At 42.2% G+C, this 24,837-nt stretch overlaps 1 protein-coding gene across 3 annotated transcripts in view; it reads right to left on the bottom strand.

Moving 5' to 3' along the window:
• Positions 1-24,837, bottom strand: part of vps50 (VPS50 subunit of EARP/GARPII complex) — a 104,065-nt gene that overhangs the window by 74,827 nt on the left and 4,401 nt on the right. For all 3 annotated transcript variants that reach the window (XM_079368384.1, XM_079368386.1, XM_079368385.1), the window contains exons 3-9: positions 17,978-18,100; positions 16,976-17,047; positions 10,734-10,787; positions 4,399-4,469; positions 3,681-3,798; positions 2,641-2,676; positions 2,169-2,251 (exon numbers count right to left, since the gene is read on the bottom strand). In XM_079368384.1, the coding sequence (XP_079224510.1) occupies positions 2,169-2,251; positions 2,641-2,676; positions 3,681-3,798; positions 4,399-4,469; positions 10,734-10,787; positions 16,976-17,047; positions 17,978-18,100 (557 nt within the window). The remainder of the gene's footprint in view (positions 1-2,168; positions 2,252-2,640; positions 2,677-3,680; positions 3,799-4,398; positions 4,470-10,733; positions 10,788-16,975; positions 17,048-17,977; positions 18,101-24,837) is intronic.

Consider the following 24,837-nt stretch of genomic DNA (forward strand, 5'->3'; position numbering starts at 1 on the left):
AAATCAAAGCGCAGCAGACCGGCAACTTGCCGCTTAGGGAGGCCATAGCTGCAGTCCGAACTCCAGCAACTTTTGGGCAGAAAGCCAGAAATCAATGTGCATGATGAGCAGAGCGAGACAGATGTGTGATTGATGCTCTGATGAAAAAATACAACGACACTGAGGAAGCTTTATTAGTGTGTTTTTTAAAGGAAAGCATGGGTGAAAGAGCAGATGGATTGTGTTACATTAGCCGTGAGAACTACAGTGACACAAATGGTCATGGAAAGTGGGAGTGTTTTATGAGGATCACAATCCCATTCCCTCATTCAGAGGCCAGCTGTGACAGGTACTAGTGTAATACCTGAATATGTGGCCCACCATTGTAACCACTCACAGAGGAACTATACTTTTTAAAACAGTCAAGAATCGACCAAATAAATCACTGCTGAAGTACTTCATTCATAATTCAGTCTAACTGACCTCCTCCAGTATTTTCATTTGTGGAATGTGCACTTTTGACCAGTAGTCTTCAGACATTCTGACATACTAGTTTATGAGAGAATACCGCCATTACAATCCTTGTCCAAGTGTATATACAGGGTAATGACCACTGGTGGGAGTGACAGCAGTGAAGCTGTGGGCAGCGGCAGCCTCTGAACTATGACATAATGTGGATCGTGTAGCAGTAAATAATAAGATAATCGCACAAGGTTCACTCACAAAACACCAGTGTCAAAAGCAATGGGAAAACAATGGGAATATTATGAATGACCGTATTTGATCATGTTCTTTGTGTTATTCTTCAATGTGCTGAAGCGGTCTCAACCACGCCTCCTGTTTTATTTTTATTTTTTTAATTTCTAACCCGCCTGTCTCAAGTGCGTCATGATCACGTAAAGCCAAACATGTGTTGTATAAAAACATTATGAAGAGGTTACAGTGCTCAGGCCCGGGAGGGGAGGGGGGACAATCCAGCTTAATCACAGTACAGGACAACTTTGCCTTGTGATGAGTGCGCCCTGTTACAAGTCTGTTATTAGTATCTGAGGGAATTTGTTGGCATGCCATGCACACGCCAGACTAACTCAAGACTCAACTGAACAGACAACAACTCATCCGGGAAATAAAACATATTAGTGATCGTTATTTCACATGAAGGCTGCCAAGCTGGGTTGCATAAACGTCTCATCAATGCTCCTTTATACAATCATCTTTAAAAAAAAAAAAAAAGTCCTTATATGACATACTTTGTGATGAGCTAAACTGACAGTCGAGTTTTTTTTTCTAAGGTTAGCTCAGCTTTGTTTGAAAGGCCTGTATCCGCTTGAGGTAGTGTTCAGTCTGATACGGAGCCGACTGTTCCTGTTCTGTTCTCCACGACCATCTCAACACACACTCTGCCATGAGGGTCATTCTCACATTCTATCCGAGTCTGCTCACCGTGCGACATGAAGAGGGAGGAAGCCAGCAATGACATGCGTCCCCAATCAATTCAATACATAAAATCCTGCGACGTTGGACCTGCCGACTGCGAGAAATGGAGCTCAATTACAGAGGAGATGGGACTGAGATAATTGCCCCTCCGAGTAGAAAGGAAAGGGCTTATTATCTCACTCATGAGTCTGAACTCTTACAATAAATAAGGTATGTGATTTCATAACTGGACATTGATTAACACAGCTAAAGGCTTTCACTCCTACTATGGTCCAATCTGGCAGTTGCCAAAGGTATTTCAATCATGTACACATGCAACTGACAATGTTAGCATACAGAAGACTTTCTATTTTATTGGCCATAATAAAGACTGTACTAGCAGAAAAAGAAGGTAAGGACAATGAGCAAAATAAGAGAATGTAAAAAGCCTCTTAACCTCTCTTTCTTTTGTGTGAGAAAAGAAACCGTGCACTCACCTAACCTTGATAATAGGTCAACCTGCACACATTAGAAAGTCTTCTCAGAGCAAAGCAATTACATGCCAACACAGTCTCACTATTTTGACAGAGATCAATTCCCCTATTTTCTAAGAAGAGTTGACATCGGATGATTTCAGGCCGGCCCCGCTCGATACAGGCGAGTTTTAATCTATAGAGATCAAAACAACGTTCCATCCTGCCCCCCAGAAAATGAAGACCGTGGTTGCTCCCATTTGGATTCCGACTATAAAGATTTTGATGGATCTGCTTTACCTGATGCAGCTGTAGTGTTTGAAGGTGCTGGCAGCCTTTTGACATTCCAGACAGAGCTGGATTGCACCTGGATAGTCTTCCTCCTTCAGGAGCAGAGCAGTGAGGTCATTTGCAAGCACGCAGAAAAACACAGTTTACAACATAGAATCACAGTAGAATCTGTCTAATTGATCACAAAATTATTTAAAAAGTACCTATACAGAACGCGATCTCGATGACTATGAATGAATGAATTAGTGATATGTGCAACTTCTTTTGTTTTGTCTTTTCCTGTTTGATGCGCGTTAACAGTTGTTTCACATACTTGCATAACATCTGACCCTACCATGTGCTGCAGCTGACCTTCACAACAGATTGACATTTGTCAGTGCATCTTGTGCTTGTGTAGGCATGTCTTTGAGTGTAGAATCCCTTCTAATGGTTGACCTTTAATCTTCATGTGTGTAGGTGTGTGCGGAGAGGATCACAATACCTCAAGCATCTCGCTGAGTCGTACGTCTGTTCTTTGCTGTGAGGGAAAGAAAGAAGAGGAAGGCTTGGGTGCAGCACAAAATAATTACTGTAGCAGCTCATATAAACATTATAGAGGTTAGTTGATATAGGGCTGTCATTAAAAACGCTTCACTTGTTTGAATTGGTGGTAAACTTATAGGCAGACTTGGTAACTTTCTCCAGATACACTTTTTAAAATATGAGTAGAAATTTTAGGTCCTGACAGAAATTAATAACTCGCATGCTCTGAAAATCGGAATAAAGACAATCCATGAGGCAATGCTATTTTCAAAATCATGCTAGTTTTTCAGAATTACTTACCCTGCCTTTAAATGTACCCAGTGACAGTTCTGTTCAGTTCTATCTTCTAGTTAAGTCAATATATACAAAATGTTGTCCTATTAGGTTTTACACTGGGTACTGTCTGAGACCTACACATATATGTATGTATATATATACATACACACACACACACACACACACACACACACACACACACACACACACACACACACACACACACACACACACACACACACACACACACACACACACACACACACACACACACACACACACACACACACACACACACACACACACACACACACACACATATATATATACATACATATATATACATACATATACATACACACACACACACACATATATTATATATATTATATATATATATATATATATATATACACATACAGCAGTACCCACTTTATACACAAGTCATTAAAAAGGTAATTTGTACGGCACCAGTTATTGAATCAAATATTACGCTGGATGCTGTAATAGTCTGTGCAGCCTCTCGTGATGGCAGGTACTAATTTAATGTCAGGAGTGAAATGAACTGATTAGAATAATAACACATGTAGTGCTCCAGCCAAAGGGACTAAAGGGGAACATTACTGGTGTCCTTTCACACTGCTTGCTAGTTGCTGTGAATAAAAAATACATTTAAAATAATAAATAAATAAATAAATAAATAAATAAAAGTTAAAGTCTCACCAGCGTCTTAATGGTCCTTAGTGACTTCAGCAGGCCTGTCAGCAGCTGTCGTCTCCTCTGATTGGCTAACAGACCCAGGCTGGCTTCTGTGAATCCCTCCTTCGATACACTTAGTTGCCTTTACATGAGAATTTACACAGCAGGAAAAAGTCGGCATTACTAGTAGTGATTAACACTGCGAGTGTAAAAAAAGAGGGTGAAACAGAATGCTTTTGGCAGTTGATGGTGAGCAGTTTGAAGGAAAAATGTGACGATATTAGACGAGCATTTTGAGATAAAAAGCAATTTAGATTTTGAGGAATCCAATCACAGTTTTATATTTTTTATTGTGACCAAGCACATACTTGACATTTGTGTTTGTACATGAACACTTTTGGGATTCCTTATGGACTAACAGCGTGATGTTGACTCTGTGGGTCTTACTGTTTCTGGTAACACCATCAGACTAATTTACAATGATTTGAGCAAATCATTGAATACATATGTTCAACACGCAAAAGTTTAATCCCAGAACATATAACAGATCAGATGTTATCTCCAGTGGAATTATTGGACTTTAAAGCAAACAAGTGTGTTTGTTTGACGTTTGTGGCTTATCGGAGAATAAACAGGGAAGGGCTGTTACCATGGTGGTGAGAAAGGCACTTAGAATGCAAATGGCTTATTTCAGCAGCTATTTCATTTTGTGAATAGATAGTGTATAATGTAACTCTATTACCTCCTTGCATTAGTGCAAATGACTGCTGCCAGCTGCAGGTTAGCCTGTAATGCCGTCACTCGCTCCAGCTCCTGTGAGGAAGGCAAATGAAATAAGACAAAGTAGCACAATGGATCTCCATAAAGAGTTAAATGATTTCAAAGTTAGCGTGTGATAGCCTAAAGAAGGATTTACTATGCTGTACCTAAACTGCTCACATATCCTTTGAAACGGCTTCACAATTGTTTTTCCATCACACTAGTGGCCTGTAAAATCCCAATGATTCATCTATAGTGTTACACTGCTTCATTTGCAGTGCTGTCAGCCAAATATGCAAGTTCATATACCATTAGCTGCATGAAATCAACGTGCTGCGACTCTCCCCCACACACACACAAACACACACCCAAACCCACACCCACACCCACCCACACACACACACATCAGAGAAATGCCGAGTGAAAGGCATCCCACTGTGAGCGTTTTATAAGGATAGATGATACAGATGATGCTGATACAGTATGGAGGAGAAAGATGTTGACAATTCAAAGAAAACCCTCCTTTTATCCGAGCTTTGACATTTAGTGAAGGATCAATGAGCACTTTGCTCAGAGAGTACGGCTTTTATGCCACTTCAACGACCTCTGTGAAGAATGAATACACCCTCAGCCCAGGAAGGAACGAGAAGAAGAAAAAAAAAATGCTCGACTTTTCAACGGCTCTTTTTCTCTCCTTGATTGTTTTTTTCTCCTTGATCTCACCGATGCCATGCCTGCAGGTACAGGATCCTAGTTCTGTGATCTTATTTTGTCATGTTGAATCAAACGTCCGCATAAACAGTCCAGTGTTCCTACAAAGGTCTTATTAACACTGTCAGATAGAACGCAACCATTTACAGACAGAATGGAGGCTAGGGGGGCGATTCATTTCAAACGGTCATAAACAAATAAAATAAAAATAAAAACTACATCCCAGTCGGCACATCAGCTGTGCATATGAGAGCAATGATCCTATTCATAACAATGCCGTCATGATCTTCAGTGTTGACGGGGCTTTTTGAAGCACAGACTCATATTGTTCAATAAGGGAAACGAAAATCAGAAATATATTCTGGGGAAGATTTCCTGATAGTTAAATTACACGTTTGTTTTAATTCATCTTGAAAACCTCTCCAAAACACTTCAATGTCTGCTCAATAATGGTCAACCTGCTGCAAGTTGTTACCCTACAGGAAGTGTTATAAACACATTCCCGACTAGCATGGCAACACGAGACAAAAAAAAAAAAAGTGATCACACATACTCGTATCTCAGGTACTACGTCAGTTACTAACCACGCGTTATCCTGCGAGTTTCTGAGCCCTCTGGTCTCGTAGGTTCCTCTGGATCGTTGGCGAGGACGGCGTGCTGCTATGGACACCTCCCCCTGTTTGCGCCTATCCTATTCCCAGTTTTCAAACCTGGGGCAGTTTCGACAGACGGCCTGGTTTTGCCCAAGAGTTCTGCCTCTTTTGATCTTGTCATTTGTTCTTGATGTTGCTAATGATGGATTAACGTTGGGTCTTTGTTGGAAAATAACAATGACTGAAGTCTTTGAGCTGCTTGTTTCTAACATAATGAGTATGCTATTTAAGTGTCTCGAGATAACGTCTACATAAACCATAGAACCGGGTTCATATAATTTAAAGGTTTTTATGATGGCTGATGGTTTTATTACTTCCCACATCTGTGGACAGGACCAAACTCTTTAAAGACTTAATGCTAAGCTAACCCTATACGACTGCTGGTTGTAGCTTCAGATTACAGATATGAGAGTAGTATCAAGATTTCAAGAAGAGCAAATAATGTAGGTCGGATACTGTTACAGGTGCAAGCTAGCAAAAAGCCAAATCATTGTAAGTATGTTGTTTTTTTTAACAGGGTGAAGAAAATAGCAACACAGTAAACCACTCATGTAAACCCTTAAATGGCAACTGAGCGTGAAGCCTTTGCATATCTGTATCTATCTAAGCACTTGTTAGAAGCGTTTATGAATGTATGAGGGTGCTATGGAGGCTACGGGACACGCAAACCCAACATTAAAATGAATCCTCAGAATATGCCCTTGCACCCTGTCCCATTGGGAAGCGGCTGGGGTCGGGGCTGACTCACCAGGTCCAGCTGAGAAATAATTTAGAGCCTGAATACGGCAGATTGAGTCACATATTGGGAGCAGTGCTGCAACACCAGTGCAAAAAGTTCACCAGGGAGAAGAATATTATTCCCTCTGACCAAAAAAAAAACCCTCATCCAATATTTCTCTTGGAAAGTCTGAGTTGAAGAGTGATTGACATGTAAATCTATGCATACTCAAAGTAACCAAATAAGTGCTGAGATTCCGTGGGGAAGAAAAATAATCTGTTTCTTTCCTGTCTCCAACAGAAACCTCCAGTTTTGCTTCACCAGACGAACACACGCAGTCTGGAACTGTCTAACCATTTCTGTGTAATAGCATGTATTCTCACACGTTGTACACAGCCGGGGTGCAAAAACTCTGTCCTGAGAAAATACTTGTAAATTCAGTTATGTGTACAACTCCTAAGAGGAAAAAGGCAAAAACAGCTTGATGACACATGTGCAGCTTCAAACAGCATCTCATACACGAACAAGCACACGTGGTCAACATACTGAGCGCTGAGTTTGTTGCCTGAGGCTCCAATTTGTTGCTGTTTAACTGTTCTGAGCTGTCTGTAAGCCACAGTTAACCTGACAGACAGAGAGCTCAATCAGCTTAGCTTGTGTGAGGGGAAATGCAATAACAGTGTACAACACAAGACTGGGGCGACTGGTCAGTCAGGTTTGGGTTATTGAAGGGGTTAAAGAGCTCGGATGCATTACTAAGATTCAGTTAAACACGATACCTGGAAAAGAGGAAGCTAAACAACAACCCAGAAAAGTAGCTATAGAGCAGATCTGTGTACTGTAAACATGAAGGTGATCAGTTTAAGTCTACAACGACTCCTACAGTGCTCACAAATGTAGGAGCTGCAGTGGGAAGGAGATGTTTAGTCATAAGGACTTTTTTTCTTCAAGTTTTTACATTTTCTTTTATTCATATATTCATAAAAGGTCCTCCGCCTAACCCTCCTTCACATTAACTATGCACTAACTCCCTGTTCCCCGAGCTGCCAGAGCTTCAACATTCTTATGAAGGGTTAAGCCTAAATTAAATCTCTGGAGATTAACTTTTGGTTTGTGTTGATTTTGGCGCCTCCTCTGTGTACACAGCAGTATGACTTCTTTCTTTATTGATTTCCAATGTGCATGTGTAAGTGATATATATACAGTATATGTGTGTGTGTGTGTATTTTTTTTTTTTTAAACAAGAACAATTTTTTTTCCGTAAGCCTGCCATTAATCGTTTTAGCTAACACCTACTTCATTAATAACAACGATGTCGAAGTACTCAGGGTTGTTGCCAATGGTCTTGTTTGCTACTGTAGGTCACAAAGGGCTCAAACGTCATTTTAAGGGGAAAAAAAGCTTTAAGGAAAATAGAAAACACAAATTTTGGGATTCACAGTTGTTTCCATCTTTTACATAAAGAGCCTTTATCCACATTCTTATACAATAGCTAAAGGCTTTAAGGAAGTGGCAGCACAATTTTGTTAAAAGTGCTTGTGCCTGTCAGTATCCAGTCTCCCAGTGAGACAGCCTGAAGGCCCCCCGCTGTGTAATCAGCCGTCATCAGTAATAAGATCGCTAAGATGAACAATCTGTTTCAAAGAAAACGACTGGAAAACACAATCAAATCACCAGCAGTGTTTCCAGTGGAAAATAATTGAATACCAGTCCACAAGAGCACACTGGTGTTGAATGACCTATCGTCCGGGCTACCTGCCGCAAAGTCATTACAACCTGGACTCCCAGAACGAGATCTTTTTTTTACCCCGCTGATCGGAGGGTTATGCATTGTGCTCACTCGCTTCTGTACTGGCAGGCATTTCAAATTGTCCCAATGTGTGTTTCATTGATTGGAAATCTAAAGTAACACGGTTCTGAAAGATTTGATGTGAATTTAAGTCAACGGTGGCAGAGCTCATACTCACTGATATAAGCCCTCACATTCTTCTCAAACTAAAGGATGAACACAAGGAGTCAATCAGAGAATGTATTATACATGTAGGATGGAGGGATGAGATGATGCTACACCTCAATCCTTATTTACTTGTTTTTTTGTTGTTGTTGTTTTTTTTTAATGGTAACATAAGTACAGCCAAAACACACGTCGCTTTATAGTTTGTTTTTTTTTATCTGAGAGGATCATTCAGAAAAGTGAGCTGGGATGGATGGAGGTGATATGAAGGTTGCAAGTTTGAGGCAGTTTTGCATTGATTGTTGATTCATTGTGGGAGGACATGACCACTCCTTATATTCAGTCTGTGGTGCCGACCCCCCTCTCCAAGGCAGAATCTCAACTGGTCAAATGAAGTAACGTCACTGGTAAGTAATATAATTGCACAAGGATCAAATTCAGGGTATAAAAATGGAAAAAAAGGAGAACAATGTATAGACCAGCCAGAAAATAAAACTTTTATTTGAATTCATAGTTGGAAATTAATGACCAAAAATGGCTCTGGTGTTCATGTAACTTTTCACAAGAGAAGGACTGATCACAGTTTGACCCTTTCTGAGTGCAAGCACAGTCCATGTGTCCCTTCAGGGCAACAGTGATTAGACACATGGCCCAAAAAGGAGGAGGGATGGTCACTACACATGGAGCTATGATTCAGATCAGGAGCTTAGCGAGCCATCAATTCAAAGCTCTGAGGCACGAGCGTTACGTGTCCGTTCAATTTATGTCCACCCATGTGTTACGCTTGGGAAGCGAGCGCTGCTGTAGCGTGCCCTTTGGCCGCGTGTTTCTGCAACCAATGAAGAATCTTGTGCGCACGTTTGACAAAACGTCACAAGGCGGAAATAAGATGAGGACTTTGTTGAGTGGAAGAGCGACGAAACTCTTCTCCTCTTATTGAAGAAAGCACATTGAAGTAAACAAGAAGAAGGAAAGCTTAACCTCATTTTTTTGAGTGATATAGTTCACAAATTCAAGAAAAAAAATGGTATCTCCGAATACTAGGACATTGTGTTAAACTGTCCTTTTCGCTGTGAAATAAAGACAGTGCATGTAGACGCCCTAATGCCCTTTATAGACCAAGTGACTGTGGCTACATAAGGGTCAATGCAGATGCTTCTGAAATCGCCGGCAACATCTACTAATAAGCCCTGCTGTCATTTGGACTCTGCAGTCGCAGAGGGAGGGTCGCAGGAATAATGATCAATTTGCTATTCATAGACTGACCTTCAGACGGCTTAACAATGACGATAATTTCCCTGCAGTTTCACTACATCCCAAATTTGTTCAAGCTGCCAGTCATCCGACGAGTGTCAGCGGGATCAAAGCCTCACTACTCGGCATTCGGGTTTGACAGGCTCTTCAATAAACTTCAGCGGTGATGTGTGGATGCGGTGAGCGAAGCTTGGGTTGCTAAATCAAATACGTCAAAAGACGAACTCAATCAAATCCAGCAGGCACACAAAGGTGAATATTTAAGTGCAGACAGGAAGACTGATCTTCTGCCAAAACAAAGTGCATTAAATGTACACAGACATTTCTCATGTATCCAACGTAGAACCAAAGATTCTACTACTGGCTTTGGCTCCGTCCATGCGTATATAAAGTTTATATCCAGGATTACAAAACCTCCAGGAAAAGCAGTCTGTGTTATTCTCTTCCTTCTTAAAGTATGTTGCAGGTGTTTGAGCGAAGCGCTCCAAGCTCGTGTAGTTAATGTTTGAAGGGTCAAGAAAGTCACTGCCGTTTCTTAAAAGGATGCCAGGGATGAATTCACATCAGTATACTGATGTCAAATGAAAGCGATGGACAGACCCAGCTGGAAGGCTCAGTGTGACTCATCGTCACTAAAGCGCACGTGGCCCTCGGTGATTGTTCTCTATTGGACGTGACTGAGAATAGACTGGAGAGAAACTGTAAGACATGCGGCGCTTCATTTCAGTTTATTGCAACATCACAAGGCAATCAAAGAGATTTCTTTCCTTATCTTTGGATGGAGTCAAATTTCCTACCGCAGTCTATTCTGGCAGTCAGAAAAAAAAAAATTCAAACAGGAATGAATCCACACTGATAGCATCAAAACACCTCGATGTCTAAGGAATAATTTGGGAAAAGATACCATAAATAAAAGCACTCAGCTGATGTTTCAAGACGAGTGATCAAAGAAAGCCGAGTGAAAAGAGCAAGGAGGAACATCGAAACGTTTGTGGTAAGTGGCCATGATTTAAAAACTGCAAGCTTACCTTGACATAAGCAGGCTGCTTCTCCAAAATGAGATCGGCGACCTTTTTAGAAACCTAGAGAGAGAGAGAGAGAGAGAGAGAGAGAGAGAGAGAGAGAGAGAGAGAGAGAGAGAGAGAGAGAGAGAGAGAGAGAGAGAGAGAGAGAGAGAGAGAGAGTTAAGAAGGCAAACAGTGAAAAAAAGATGTAAAAACACATTTTGATGTTATTCTCAAATATAAACCAAGTAAAGCAGTTTGTGAAGAGTGCAATGTTGCTCTTGAGAACGGCGAACAAATGACAATCAGTGTTTGAAAGCAATGAAGCCAGAGTCTCTCTTTCTCGGTTTCATTTCATTCCACGTCTTTGTAAAGAACATTACTGTTGTTTCTTTCAGTTTTCTAATGTTCCTTCCCTAACTTTGTGTTTCTCTGGTGTGTTATTGGATATAATATGCTTATTCATCTGCACAGGCAATGCAGTCAAATTAATAACGACCTCTAATGCATTTTGGCACAAAAAAAAAAATCATAACACCCATCCACATTAAAAGTGTACTCCTTTGATAAGGAATTGTACTCATATACAGACTCCCCCTCTTGGCATTAAGAAGTATTACACAATGTTGTTGACATACATTTTGTTGTCTCAAACGTCCCAGGAATGCGTGGACCAAGTTGCCACTTTCATTATTTTGTTGTCGAAGTCCTAATTTTTCACTAACTTTGGAGCATTTTTAGAGGGTCACAATGATACTTTTTTTTTTTTTTTCATTTTGTCAGACATGGCATAGCGGGAAATGAAAGAACATTACTCTAATTTGTCTTTTTTTTTTTTTTTTTTTTTTGCTTTTTATTGGGTATATTATATCGGGTAAAAATCATGTTTTTGATGGTGTTAGTGGTTTTAGCGATAGCGTTCTACGGTTTGACGAATCAAACACTGCGAAAGGATATAAAAACACAACATTAATAGTGAGTCACAGGCACGAGATGGAAAGACTCGATATAATAATAAAACAGAGTATTTAGATAGCGCGGATGGCTTTAATCAGCTTTGTGTACATGCATTAGGCAAGGGCTTAAATTAACACACTCCAGCCTGAGGTGGATTAATACAGTTGTCATTTTGAAGCACAGGATGAATTAACCCGACTGACTGCAGCCTGAACAATATGCAAACCATGCGTCTGAAGCTGATAGTACATTTAGGTTGAGGGGTTAAGATAACCATCGTGGAGACCCTGACAAACATTTACGAGTAGATCAGAAAATATGTGAAAAAGGACAGATAGTCCCACATCGACCTCGCCAACATGGCGCTTATTTTCTTTGAATAAATCTCAAGTCAAGTTTCAAGTCTCACTACAAATACTACACTGTAAGAATGTGAAGCTCATTATAATGACCATGGAGAAAAAAAACTCATCCAGCAGATGTCTCCAGGCAACCACAACTTTCTCCCTCTCGCAGCGAGCTTCTTCTCTGTTTTACACACACACACACACACACACACACACACACACACACACACACACACACACACACACACACACACACACACACACACACACACACACACACACACACACACACACACACACACACACACACACACACACACACACACACACACACACACACACACACACACACACACACACACACACACACACACACACACACACACACACACACACACACACACACACAGTTGGGTTATTGGTTTATTCAAAGTAGTGAGGAGGTGTTCATTTCTGCTGTAAGCAGGAGGACAAACTGGGGGCAGGGACGACTTCTCAGCATGTGCAAAGTATTTACGTGTACAAGTGGGAACCTGGACAGATGGTGGAAGCTGCTTTGCTTAAAAAAAAAAAAAACAGAACATTCCCCAGGAGTGACTCTCTCTGTCTTTTTTTGCATTCATATTTGCAAATAAGATACTGACAGAAAATAATGTCCGGCCTTCAGAAAAAGTGAAAGAACTCAGGGCGTTTTCATACCTTTAGTTCATTTACTCTGGTCTGAATTGTCAGCGAATGTCGTACGCTCTCGAGTTAGTAGGAATTTTTCTACAGGGAAAACTCCTGGAGTCACCCAAGGGGTTTATGAGTACAGTTCAGATGACGGGGCACGTTGATCCTGCTCATCCACCAGAATAGTCAGGTATGCCTGGAGTCTTTAACGTGTTCAGTTAATGTTAAATAAAGAAGGCCCAAAGTGGTTGCTTCTTGCAGTTAGGTAGGGTTCATGTTCATACTACAAACAAACTACAACTGTTTCTGAAAAGCATCAAGTATCTAAGAACAATCGTTTGGTCCTCACTCAGGTTTTATTGGCAGCTTTCCCACCAGTGCACAGGAAGCGCACTAACTTAGCAAACAGACTTGAGTTTGTTTGAACTGACCCAAACAGATGAGGGGTGAGAACGCCTTGAGAGAAACAAGTGGATGAGAAAAGACGGGCCCACGTTGAGAACTCTCTCGTAAATGAGGCTGCGGACACCCTAGAATGGTAACCAGTGGACTACAACACACAACACTAATTCAAACCCAGCACAGAGCTAAAAGGCTAAAGTCATTGCTCTCAGCTAGCTCTCTCTCTCTCTCACACACACACACACACTCAGGCTGGTGCAACCATTTGTTGTAAAGCAATCACAGTGCATGTCATTTGCAGATGGAGAGATTGTTGCTCAAAACTATTGATTGACGACCAAAAATCTTAGGGAAAAAAAAAGTTAGGGAAACAATGAGACCAATTTGAGTTTCTATCGGGACACTAGGTTGCCCAGGAAAAAAAAAAAATTGGAGAAAGTATTTGCAGGAGAATTCAACTCGCTCAAAAAGTCTAGCAAAACAAAAAGATGACAATGGTTTATCAGGCAATCCCTCAACATAAATACTGCACCAAAGACGTGTGTGAGGCTCATAATAAATGTGCCTAAAGAAGTACATTTTTGCTACTTGTTTACTAAGATGTAATAAGCAATTAGAGCGGAATTAGCTTGTGCTAATTAGGGTTGGTAGCAGTGGAAAGTACCAAGCAGCTAAGTAATAGCGGGGTTGGTTCTTTGAAATTAAGAGAGCTAATGAGAGTAAACATCAATATTTAAGCACAATTATTGAGTAAGTCTTTGAGTGATCAATCTCTGAGATACGGGAAAATTAAAATCCAAATTCTCTCAATGAAAATGAGTTTTCTACTTGAAGGTTCAGTGTGTCTTCTGTCGACGGATTGACTTCCTAAATACAAGGAGGTGTTCATGGATGCCTCTTTTACACACCACCTGAAGCTTCCTCGGCCCGGCAAGACATCGCTCGCAGCCTGATTTAAAGGCAGGAGGAAACGTGGCAGCCAGGTCAGGGGTTTAGTCAAAGGTTGCATAAGCATTCATAACTTTTAAAATACTGCACGGAGGGGGAGAATTCATTATTGCTGCAGGAGGGAGGAGAGTCATGGCCAGCTTTTCGAGTTTCATTAAAAATTGAAAACGTTCGCCCACGTTATTAACATCGCCTCCTCAGACATCTCAGCAGCCTACATTCCTGGGAAGAAGACACTTTGTGGCGGGAAGGAAGAGTTGTGCAAAATGTTGGGAAAGTGCTATAAGCTGTCCCTGGAGAGGCAAAACGCACCGTACATGCATTTAACAATGATAGTCCTACGTTTTGTTCAATCTTCCATTCTTCATCTACAGATTCTATTTTAGGGTTTATTCTTTTAAGAAATAGCTGAGCAGGTATTGGAAGGCCCTTAAAAGCTTTGAAATAAACATGTCCACATTAATGAAGGCTTTCCAGTATCTGTGTGTTGATTGGAGATGTATGACATTACTGCATAACCCAACTGTGTCTTTGGTACGTTGACATTTTTTGATGTCTTTCTGCACAAAAAAAAAAGCAATTAGCCTTAACCCAAGCGTCTGCAAGGCGTGCGTCAGAGATGCCAATTAAGCTTGGAAACTGAGGCAGACACACTGCGCTGATTTTCTCATCTCCAATGGAGAGAGGATATTTATCAATATGTGTCGACACAGCAGTTTACCCTCACCTCCACACAGCAGGGAGCAACGATGTAGAACACATTGTGAAACACACGTGCATCTTTATCGAGCTGCTTTACGGCACGGATGAAATGTGAGGAGAGATCGTCTGCCGGGGGGGAAAAAGTCTGTCGCACGACAGCCAGTGGTGAGAACCGGAAAACGCCATTATCACTTCTTTTAGAGGGCCGCGCTCCATTTAACACAACAACGACACTAAGATGCGCGTGTGTGTGTGTGTGTGTGTGTGTGTGTGTGTGTGTGCGCGTGTGTGTGTGTGTGTGTGTGTGACCACTATAAAATCGCATGTACACATGAATCACCTGTCAGGACTTTTTAACAGTACACTACCAAGTCGATTCATATTCAGCACCTGCTTGAAGCCATGCTCCGCTATAATAGATGTTAAACTTTTTCCATTCGTATTAAACGAAGCTGAGAGCTTCTCCTAAACTGACACGATCATGAATAAAAATCAATCAACAGACAACACAAGACGTATTTTCAACTAATCTCCTCCTGTCAGTGAAAACTCGTCAAGTCCTTTACCAGTTAAGTCATTAATATTTATGTCACAATAAAATATGTATGTGCAGGTGGCTCCATGTTAATATGCAGACCAAGTCCAAATATCTAGTGTACAGAGAAAACATGTGAGGGAGTGTCGATGCTCTATCCTTGTGATCATTCTGATCTTTTCTGGTTTAGAACGTTTTCATGACGTCCATCTGATGGTGGGGCTTATTGAGAGAAAGTGGAAAACATATAGCAATAGAATGACAGTTTATATATCTTTAAAGCTTTGATCCTTCCTTTTTCCCTCCCTATAGCTCAACGAAGGTGTTTGGTGAAGATATTTCATAGAAGCCCCGTGATGTTAAGTTAAACAAACAGAAACGTGTCCGCAGATGTTATGCCTGGCAGCACCAGGACTAATTAGCATGGCTCTCCCAACAAGGTGCCTGCAGGCCCACAGCCAGAGAGAGACAAAGACAGACAGAGAAAGCAGGTATTTGTGCGAGGATGTTTGTGTACGCTCAGGCTTACACTCCAAGCCTGGAGCAAATTTACAGACAACTCTGCGGGCAACAGCAGAAAAAGTCCAAATGCCCAAAGTGACGTCAGGAGGGAGTGTCATATATGAAGTATGAACAAGTAGAGCTGAGAGGAAGAGGGAGACATAAGGTGTGCCAAAGTCCAGAAGCCTGTCAGGAAGTCGGGATAGTGTGCAAAATCTGCTCTGGACCACGGGGATTGATGATGCAGGGACCGAAACGTCTTCTCTCTCACCCACGTGATTCTATAAATAGAAAGTGTTTACAGGGCAGCCGTCCAATCTGAGACCGGCGAGTACCTGACTGACCTGAAAAAGAGAGATGTGTGTGGAAATGATCCTGCGGTGGCTAAAAGGAGATTAGCTGCAGTCCTCCGTTTTTCTCTCCAGGTAAATCTTTTGGCAGTTGAGCTGTTTAAGGGGAAGCTGAATTCACACGCTCACTCTGCGAAGGAGCCTGGAACAAAGTGCCTCCTCGCGTCACATCTGTCCCTTGGACTCAAGTCATTCATACAAATCTTAAAGCCCAAAATGTTTGCTTTCAATACAAGAAAAAAAGCCATGTGTTTCAATTATTATTATGATTTCATTTACTTTTTCACATAACCTAATCTGTTCCTGGTATCAGCGTAAACCAAGATGCAGAACAACTGAGACAAGAGCTGAGTGTAAACTGAGTCACAGGAGCCAGAGACATCGTGTGTGTGTGTGTGTGCGTGTGCGTGTGTGTGTGTTGGGGGGGGGGGGGGCTCCTGGACTCTCTGAGGTTGTTTCATAGGGAAGGGGAGGATGCTGTCTAAGTTGCACTGCATCTTGGACAATGTCTCACACCGACTCCTGCGACATGCTGGCGAAAAATACACAGAGCAAGTCTCATCCTTCGTCCCCCACGATGCACCACGAAAAGGTCACTCCTGCCTGTGGCCATCAGACTCGATAACTCCTCCGTTTTGAGATTCACTCAAAATCTGTCTAACTGTGCGATCTGTTTCCAAATGCAGTCTACATGTTGTTTCATATTGAGTCAGTAGAGTGGGGGTTGGTGTCGCAATTCGCACGCCCCGTGAACAATTTATGTTGAAGGTGTGTGTGTGTGCGTGTGTGCGTGTGCGTGTGTGTGTGTGTGTGTGTGTGTGTGTGAGGGAGAGAAAGAGGGGAGAGGCTTACTGCTGATTGTTGTTTCTTCAGTTTGTCTCTGTACTCTTCCAGCTCCTGCAGGTTGAGCTCGGGTGGGAGTTTCTATAACGACACAAAGAAAAACAAAACGTTCATCCTCGTTGTTTTTGTGTACAATGTATCCATCCACATACACAGAGTCACGTCACGCTACGGCACAGCTGCACGCTGCTTTCTTTGGTGGAGTAAACGAGTAAACGCTTCTTCGTGTCTGTCGGGCGGATGTTTTTAGTTTTTAGTTTTTATTTTATTTTTTATTTTTTAATCTAAACAGTAACTTTTAGGCACTCTGGGCCACAGGAGGGATTTTATTTATCTGCAGCGAGCTAATCTTCACTCCTGAGCATCTTCATTTTCAAAGAGCTTAAGCCGGTTAAACTGGGTGACTGAAGATAGTCGCAGTTCTCCCTCTATTAAAAGAAAAGAAAACAACTCTCCTCAATAAATACAGTCTGCCAGATCAGAAGTCTGATCAGTGAAGGAGGTAAAGGATGTTATTTAGTAAACAGCAAACAAACTCTGCAAGGGAAAGAAGATATTACAAATTCATGGCCCAAAGGATGATAGGTAATTACTTTCCCCTTGACTGAGAGTCTCATTTCAGATGGTGTAGCAATACCAAGATAAATCTAATGAGATTTTCACACCCTTCCTCTGTTGAGCGGATACAATCCATCAATCTGGACGTCAACGGTACAGGCGCGGCAGAAGTGGAAGAGACAGCAGCTCAGGTGAGGAAGCGCTTTAACTCTGCCAAACAGACGGGGTTCAGAGTGCAGGAAATCACTTTTACCCACAGAAGAGATGCACTGCTGCCGTTATCAGGAGCAGCAAAATGCGGTGGGTGTGATGGAATTATTATTTCACTGGGGTGGGGGGTGGGGGTGGGGGGGAGGCGTGGGAACTTCGGAGCGAGTATCTTGTCATCATTTAATGAGCGAGTGGGGCTCTTTCAGTCAATAACGCTCGCTCATACGGCGAGAGAGATCTGACCTCCAGCTCGTGCTGCACCATGTCAAAGGAGTCCGTGGAGAAGTAGACCTCCTCGATGCCGTCGATGATCTCCTGCTCCGCCTGGGGGTCGATAGGCTGCTCCCTCAGCTCCCGCAACTCCTCCTGGAAAAAAAGGGCGAGACGGGGGGGAAAAAAGAAAAAAAAAACGATTAAAAGGATGACCTTGAAGAGGGCACTTAAGAAACCGGCCGATACGTCGGGACAGCGTACGATAGCTTCAAAACAGAGAATTTCATCCCTTCTAAAGTAATGAGAGCAACAAGCAGTGACTGGAATATAAAACTCAAGACCATAACATCAGAGAAAGAGAAACAGGGCAAAAAAACAAGTAAATACGTGAAAGATGCCATGAGGTAGAAGAACGGGCCAAATTCACAGATATCTACTTTAGAAGCAGCACACAGTACTTTAACTTTCTCGGATGTGCGGGTCTTTTTCACATTCTCGTCTGAACTTGAGTATATTTACTAATCAACTGACAGAAACTCCCCCTTTTTACGCCCATATAAGGGCTGAGAGTGCAGGGCCACGCGCACACTGAAGTCACACGAGAGAGAAGAGAGAAAAGTAGAGAGAGACACCGGAAAAGACCCGAATTAAAAATCGTCAATTCAGAGATCATTGAAGAAGTTCCACCACAGCAACACGACCGTCCACCAGCCCAAAAGAGGCACAGAAGATTTATGCTTTTACTCTTTTTTTTTTTTTTTTTCCTCAGCCGAGCATGAACGTCTTGGACGTATTTTCTCTCGTGAAGTCCTCTCACAACCAAACGATGTACATCACGCCGTGATAAGAAAACAACGAGAAAACGATCTACAAAGAACAACACTGTTTTTATTATTCTGACACTTTTTGTCAAAATCAATACAATGTGACCGAAGCCGACAGGTTTTCTTAAAGCTGACACTTTAAAATGGACCATGTCATATTTTTTTCAGTATTGAATAAATATTCTTACTTAGTGCTTATTTTGATTTCACATTTACCAGCTCAGATCGAACTTGGATGACTGAGATACAAGATGATAATATTTAAATATTGTGTTTACTCATCATCTTTAATCATCAGAAAGAAAACTTTGGTGAGTGTCAGAGTCTTCTTAAAAACGGTTCTGAGAACACATTTCTTCTGCAGGATGCTTGGTGAATAAGTGCCATTAAAGGGAGGAGAAAGGAGATGGAGTGCATAGTTTAAGGACAAGGGCAAGAGTGGAGGACGAAGTGAAGAAAGAGCAGAATAAGAATGAGGAAGAAAGCAAAGGTGCTTTTGCGAGGAGGAGGAGGAGGAGGAGGAGGAGGGGGAAAGGGAAAGAGATGTTTATTTCAGAGTTTGGAAGTAGATTGCAGCTTGTTTGGTCGGGCAGCTTGTCATGGGGGGGGGGGGGGGGGGGGGGGGGGGTGGCAGGCAGCCTTGAGAGGAAAAGACAAGAAGAAAGGAAGGAATGACCGAAAAAAGAAAAAAAAGTGCACCAGAGATTCCCCTTCTAAGCATCCCAGAGAAACATCAGAGCCTCATTGATTAACATGCTGTGCATCCGTCAAGGCTTATTGCTGCAGTGAGTCTTTTAGATGAAGGGTTTTAAACCCACATTCCTAATGAGCCGAGACAGCCACAGGTCAATAAGAAGGGGGGGGTGAGACTGTGGCTGCAGTTTAGAACAAGGACAAGTTACAAAAAACTGAAGAAGGACAAGGCTCTTTAAAAGAACTCGCTCACTGTGCACTGTCTTTAACCTTCACCATCTCATTTGGCAAAACGACTTCCGCTCAATGTTCCAGTCAACTCTTCTTCTCCACTTTCTGCCAATCCATAGTCCCTTTCACACCTGCACTCCTCTGACACGTTGTCAACAGCTCGAGGAGCCCTCGGGACACATTTCACACACGCACCTCGCAGCGGGAGATTTCCCCGCGTGCGAGGTGAAGTTTCTCCTTTTAATCTGAACGCTGCCGAGGCGTAACGGGCGGGCGAAGTGATCCCAACTTCTGTTCCGTGTTCAGAGGCGAGACAGTCTCTGCGCATGTGTGTGTGTGTGTGTGTGTGTGTGTGTGACTGTGTCGATGTGAAGCTCCAGCTGTGCCGCTCTTCCGCAACGTTGAAACGTACTGTAAACTGTCAGACTGAGACACCAATATGACCAATAAGGAAAGGGCTTACTTAGTTAGCTAGTTTCACAGCAAGTTGTAGGGACGGCTCTGCAAGACAATCGCAACATAATATAAAGACGACTATGGGGCGTATGAAGCCGAAAAACTCCACTCAACGTGACTTATGTCATGACCAGGGCAACAAGCTGTTTTCTTCCAGATGCTAACCAATATGTTCACACATCTCCTTAATCCACATGGACACTTTACGACGAGGTTGGCAGGGGGAAGAAAAAGTCCAGCTCAGTCAGGGTGAAGTATCCCGCCCTGTGATCACCCAGCAGACAACGTCAGGAACATTTTAGGAGTGCGTGTATGTATGAAAAGGGCTTAAGGAAGAGCATCCATCCACATTAGCATATTATCAAAAGCAACGCCTGTGCTGTGCGTGGTTACTTGGAATGAACTGTAATGAATCAGTGTAATAAACTGGTTACAATCTGGACAAAGTCTGTTGAGCAGTTATATACAAACGATGAAGAGAGTGCCTTGCCAAACGTGGTTCGATTCCCTCCACCTCACCATCTCAGATTCCAATGAAATTTGCGAGGCCAACACCAATTTCATATTTTCAAACCCTCCCCAAAGGTTAGATGAGTATTGTCAGTTTCAGCACTACAAAGACCATCTCCACTTGAGGTAGACGATTCACAACTGGCCCGGGAACTACAGCTGGAAATGAGCTGCAAAGGCTAAACCACAAAATAATAAACTGAAAAACTAAACTAAAAACGCCGGTCCATTGTTTGGGGAGGGAGAACTGCATCTCTCCACTCTAACCCACCTAGAGAGCAAACCTTTCAGCCAAAGTACCAAGTTGTATACCGAATTTCATCCAAATCTGAGATGCTGAGGTGGGCCACATTTTCTAACACTGGCATGGAATGACCCAAAATAAATCTCATGATGACTTGGAGATAAGATAATAAAGATAGTTACTTCAGATAATAAGTAACTGACTATATACACCAAAGATAGGTACTTCTAGTTTTTTGCCCTGGGTAGGATTCCTCTATTTAAGGTAATCCTGAGTTTAACAACTCATTTGTGTGGGATCAGTGCGCTGAGTCATTTGCACATTAAAGCATAATGGCAGTAAAAAAAAAAACGTTTAAAAAAAAAAGTCCTCAGGCTTGGGAAGGTCAACCTGAGGTGGAAGTGGAAATATGGGATAAACTCAATTTAAACGCCCCTACATACAGCACAAACTCTATTAAGCATATGGCTCTCTATTAAAGACCTGCCCTCGTCAGCCTGTACAGACTTCCCTTCAGAACAGCCCGTCACACGCCTGCATCATATTTCCCCCAGCTTCTATCAGCGAGAAGGGCGCAGCAACGCGATGAAGTGAGCCACCCGTGTAACTAAATCTGCTCCTGCTCCTGTTCGTGTGTCTGGCTGAGTGACATTTATATCAGACTGTGCTGCTGTGGGTAACTTTAATGTTTGCACTCAAATATAGCCTCCTCTAATTCAATTACACAAACAAATTCTCTTTCTGTAGCCTCCTTCTTTTTTTTTTCTTCTTTTCTTTAAGACAAGGAAATTGGGAGGATGGAAATGTGTGCACGTGTCCTTGCCTGCAGCAACTGTGTGTGTGTGTGTGTGTGAGAGCGTGTGTGTGTGTGTGTGAGAGAGTGTGTGTGTTGCCATGTTCAAATAAGGTAAAGGAGTGAGCAGGAGCCCCTGGGGAAGGGGGGGGACGCGTGGGTGAGTGCCTGAGATTAGAGAGGAGGGGTAAAAAGGTAGGAGATCAGGCTTCACCGTCAAAAAGGGGTGGGTGGCAAATGAGCTCAAATGAGACAGAAAGGGAAAGAGGAGAGGAGGAGGTGTGTGTGTGTGTGTGGGGGGGGGGGGGGGGGGTATGACTCATCGGTAGTGATAGTTAGGGCAGGGAGAAAAAGAAAGAGGGATGAAACGAAACGAAGACAACGACCCGTCTTTCCTCCTGTGCGATTCGACACATCGCTCCTCCTGTGTCACTCCCTCTCGGTTTTCTCTCTCTCACCTGCTGAATTTAGAGGTTCGCTTACGTTATGTCATCGCCTTTCTTTCTTTTTGCCAGTTCTCTTCCATACATCTGGATCCCCTGCACCAGCTGCCCGCGACCGCTTTGATCACATTTCAATTTGACGGATGAGGGATAAATAAAACTTGTTTTCCCCTCCCTGTACCCGTTTCTGCAAATTAATCAAACACTCGTCTCATTGCAGAAATTAAAAAAAAAATCTGTTTTGCATCCAAAGTGTGGGGCATTTAACAAACCTTATCAAAGAATCAGAGTCTTACACCCAGAGCTGTGTGGATGAGGGGGGAAAAAAATCAAAAAGGTGCAAAATGTGGTCCTCATAAAACAGGAGACAGAATAAATAAGAGAAACATCTTGGGGGAGAGAAAGACAGCGGGGGAAATAACCCCACGAGAAAGGCCAATTATTTCCTCTCATTCATTACATGAACAAATCAAAACCTCCTCGTTGTAATCACTGTTGAATATTTATGTGAGCCTAACAGGGTGTAAGACCCTCATCTGCCACCCAAACAAAGGTTTCACATCCCTGCCTTCTGGGATATTAGTGCACAATCACAACCCAAGGCAGCAATACCCAGGATGCAACGCTGCTGTCAGGTGCTGGTTTAACAGGTAATACTATTCAATTCAGACTTTGAAGAGCGTGATTATTTTTCTTTCACAGCCAAAAGCACAAAGAAGTCTTCTTTTCTGTCTTTATGGGAATTTTAGGCGACAGTTGTTTTTTTTGTATAACGTCTTTTGCAAATCAGGGTCTTGAAAGCATCTTTTTTTTTAAATGGCTTGTCGAAGAACAACTTGACGTTGTCACCCAAGGGCAGAACACACGTGATCCGTATCTCCCCTCAAGAGAACAGAAGAGACAAAAGGTTATCAAACATTTGCAGCTAACAGCTTTAACTGCAGGTTCAGAAAAGAAAAAGAAAAACATCATGTACACTGGAGCCTCTCAGTTAATCATATTCATGCTATTTTTTTTGTAAATATTTCAATATTTAGCAGGGGATGCACTTAGTCTGTATAAATGAATTCTTTTAAAAAGGGTTCTATAATTCTGATGAGGCAGAAAAAAAATGTCCTGTGCAGACTGAGGGTGACCCCTGCTGGTGGGAAGTGGTAACTGCATCGTCATCCATTAATAAACAGAATTCGCCTCTGGGAAACTGAAGGCCAAAAGAAAAGAAAAAGAGAGCCTGCTGTTTTTAACAAATACCCCAACAGATTTCAAGTTAAATAAACAACATCAGCATCACACTGATGTGATGAAAGCTTCAGAAGATTCACTTCGACTGGTTCACACTTGAATTTCAAGATGCAACTTAAAAATACTTTCATTAATGTTAAGCCAGGTGAAGCAACACTCTGATTGGTTTATAATGTCCTGTTCTGGTTTTAATGGTGTTCAATCAGTGACTATATGCACCAGTGAAGTCACCCACATTTAGAGAGAATCTCCATGCATACCTGACTTTACAATCAACAAAGTCCAAGATGGAATAATGAATTATTTTTGGTTCAAGCAGACTCTGATTACAACAACAAAATGTTCAATCCAGAATTGCTTCCGTAATTCTTTGTGAATCCCTCCTGCAGCTTCGTGACGGCAGCAGAGGAAGAATTATAAATGGACTTGAGCCTGCGTAGCACTTTCCTGACCACTCAAAGCACTTTAACACGCCGCAGGTCACACACTGATGGAAAAGGCTGCTTTGTGAAGTGACCATCCGAATTAACTACCCCTATCCACACACATTTCATATGACACCAACTAAGGAGCGTGAGCAGTTGGGGTTAAGCTGGAGGACACATCTGGCCTGTGGCTGCAGCAGCAGCTGGCTATCGAACCCCAGATCTTCACGATGAGAAACGGACGACTCTATGACTGATCCAGAGCAGCTCTGAAGAAGACAAGCTCAGGACAGCTGTTTAAGGAACCTTTCATTAGTCTGCCTTTTTTATGAAACATAAATGCTTCACATGAATGGATGGATCAGGATCAAAATGGACCCATGACCCCCTTGACCCGCGCATTAAAGAGTTAAAACAGCTCAAACTGATGCGCCATGTTTTGAGATTCTACATGTTTTAATGAAATGATGAAACTGTTTGGAAAATAAACTGTCCAACGATGAGTGATGGGAAATATGTGACAGCCAAACAACAGGAGCCAGGAAAGGCTTAGTATGTACGACGAGGTTAGGAGACATTACACCTACTAAGAAAATCTTTTGAACTACTTTTGGCCACAGAAGGCAGACAGCTTTGAACTAAACGGATTGGTTGTTTATGTGTTGGTTTGTTTTGAGTGTGAGGCCATAAAGCAGCTTATTCCGTATGAGGGACCTGGAGAGATTACCAAAAAGAACACAAATATCAAAGTGATCTAAAATAGGTTTGAGCCCTTTGGAGCCAAACAAAAATACTTTCTCCTAATCTGCCCCGGGTTGGGTTTTTTGGGTTTTTTTTATTTTTTTCAGATTTGGTGCAAATGAGTTTTTGTTTACACATGATGTGTCCTTTCTTTTCATCATTCCCCAAAGATTGTCTGTCTTTATCGGTATATTAAAGATCATATCACTCTAAAGTCATGAATACATATAAATGGGTTCCATGGGTTAGCGTTAGCAGCTGGTTAACGGGGGGGGGGGGCTACTCTGA

This window comes from Symphodus melops (genome assembly GCF_947650265.1).
Source record: "Symphodus melops genome assembly, chromosome: 18".
NCBI lineage: Eukaryota > Metazoa > Chordata > Actinopteri > Labriformes > Labridae > Symphodus > Symphodus melops.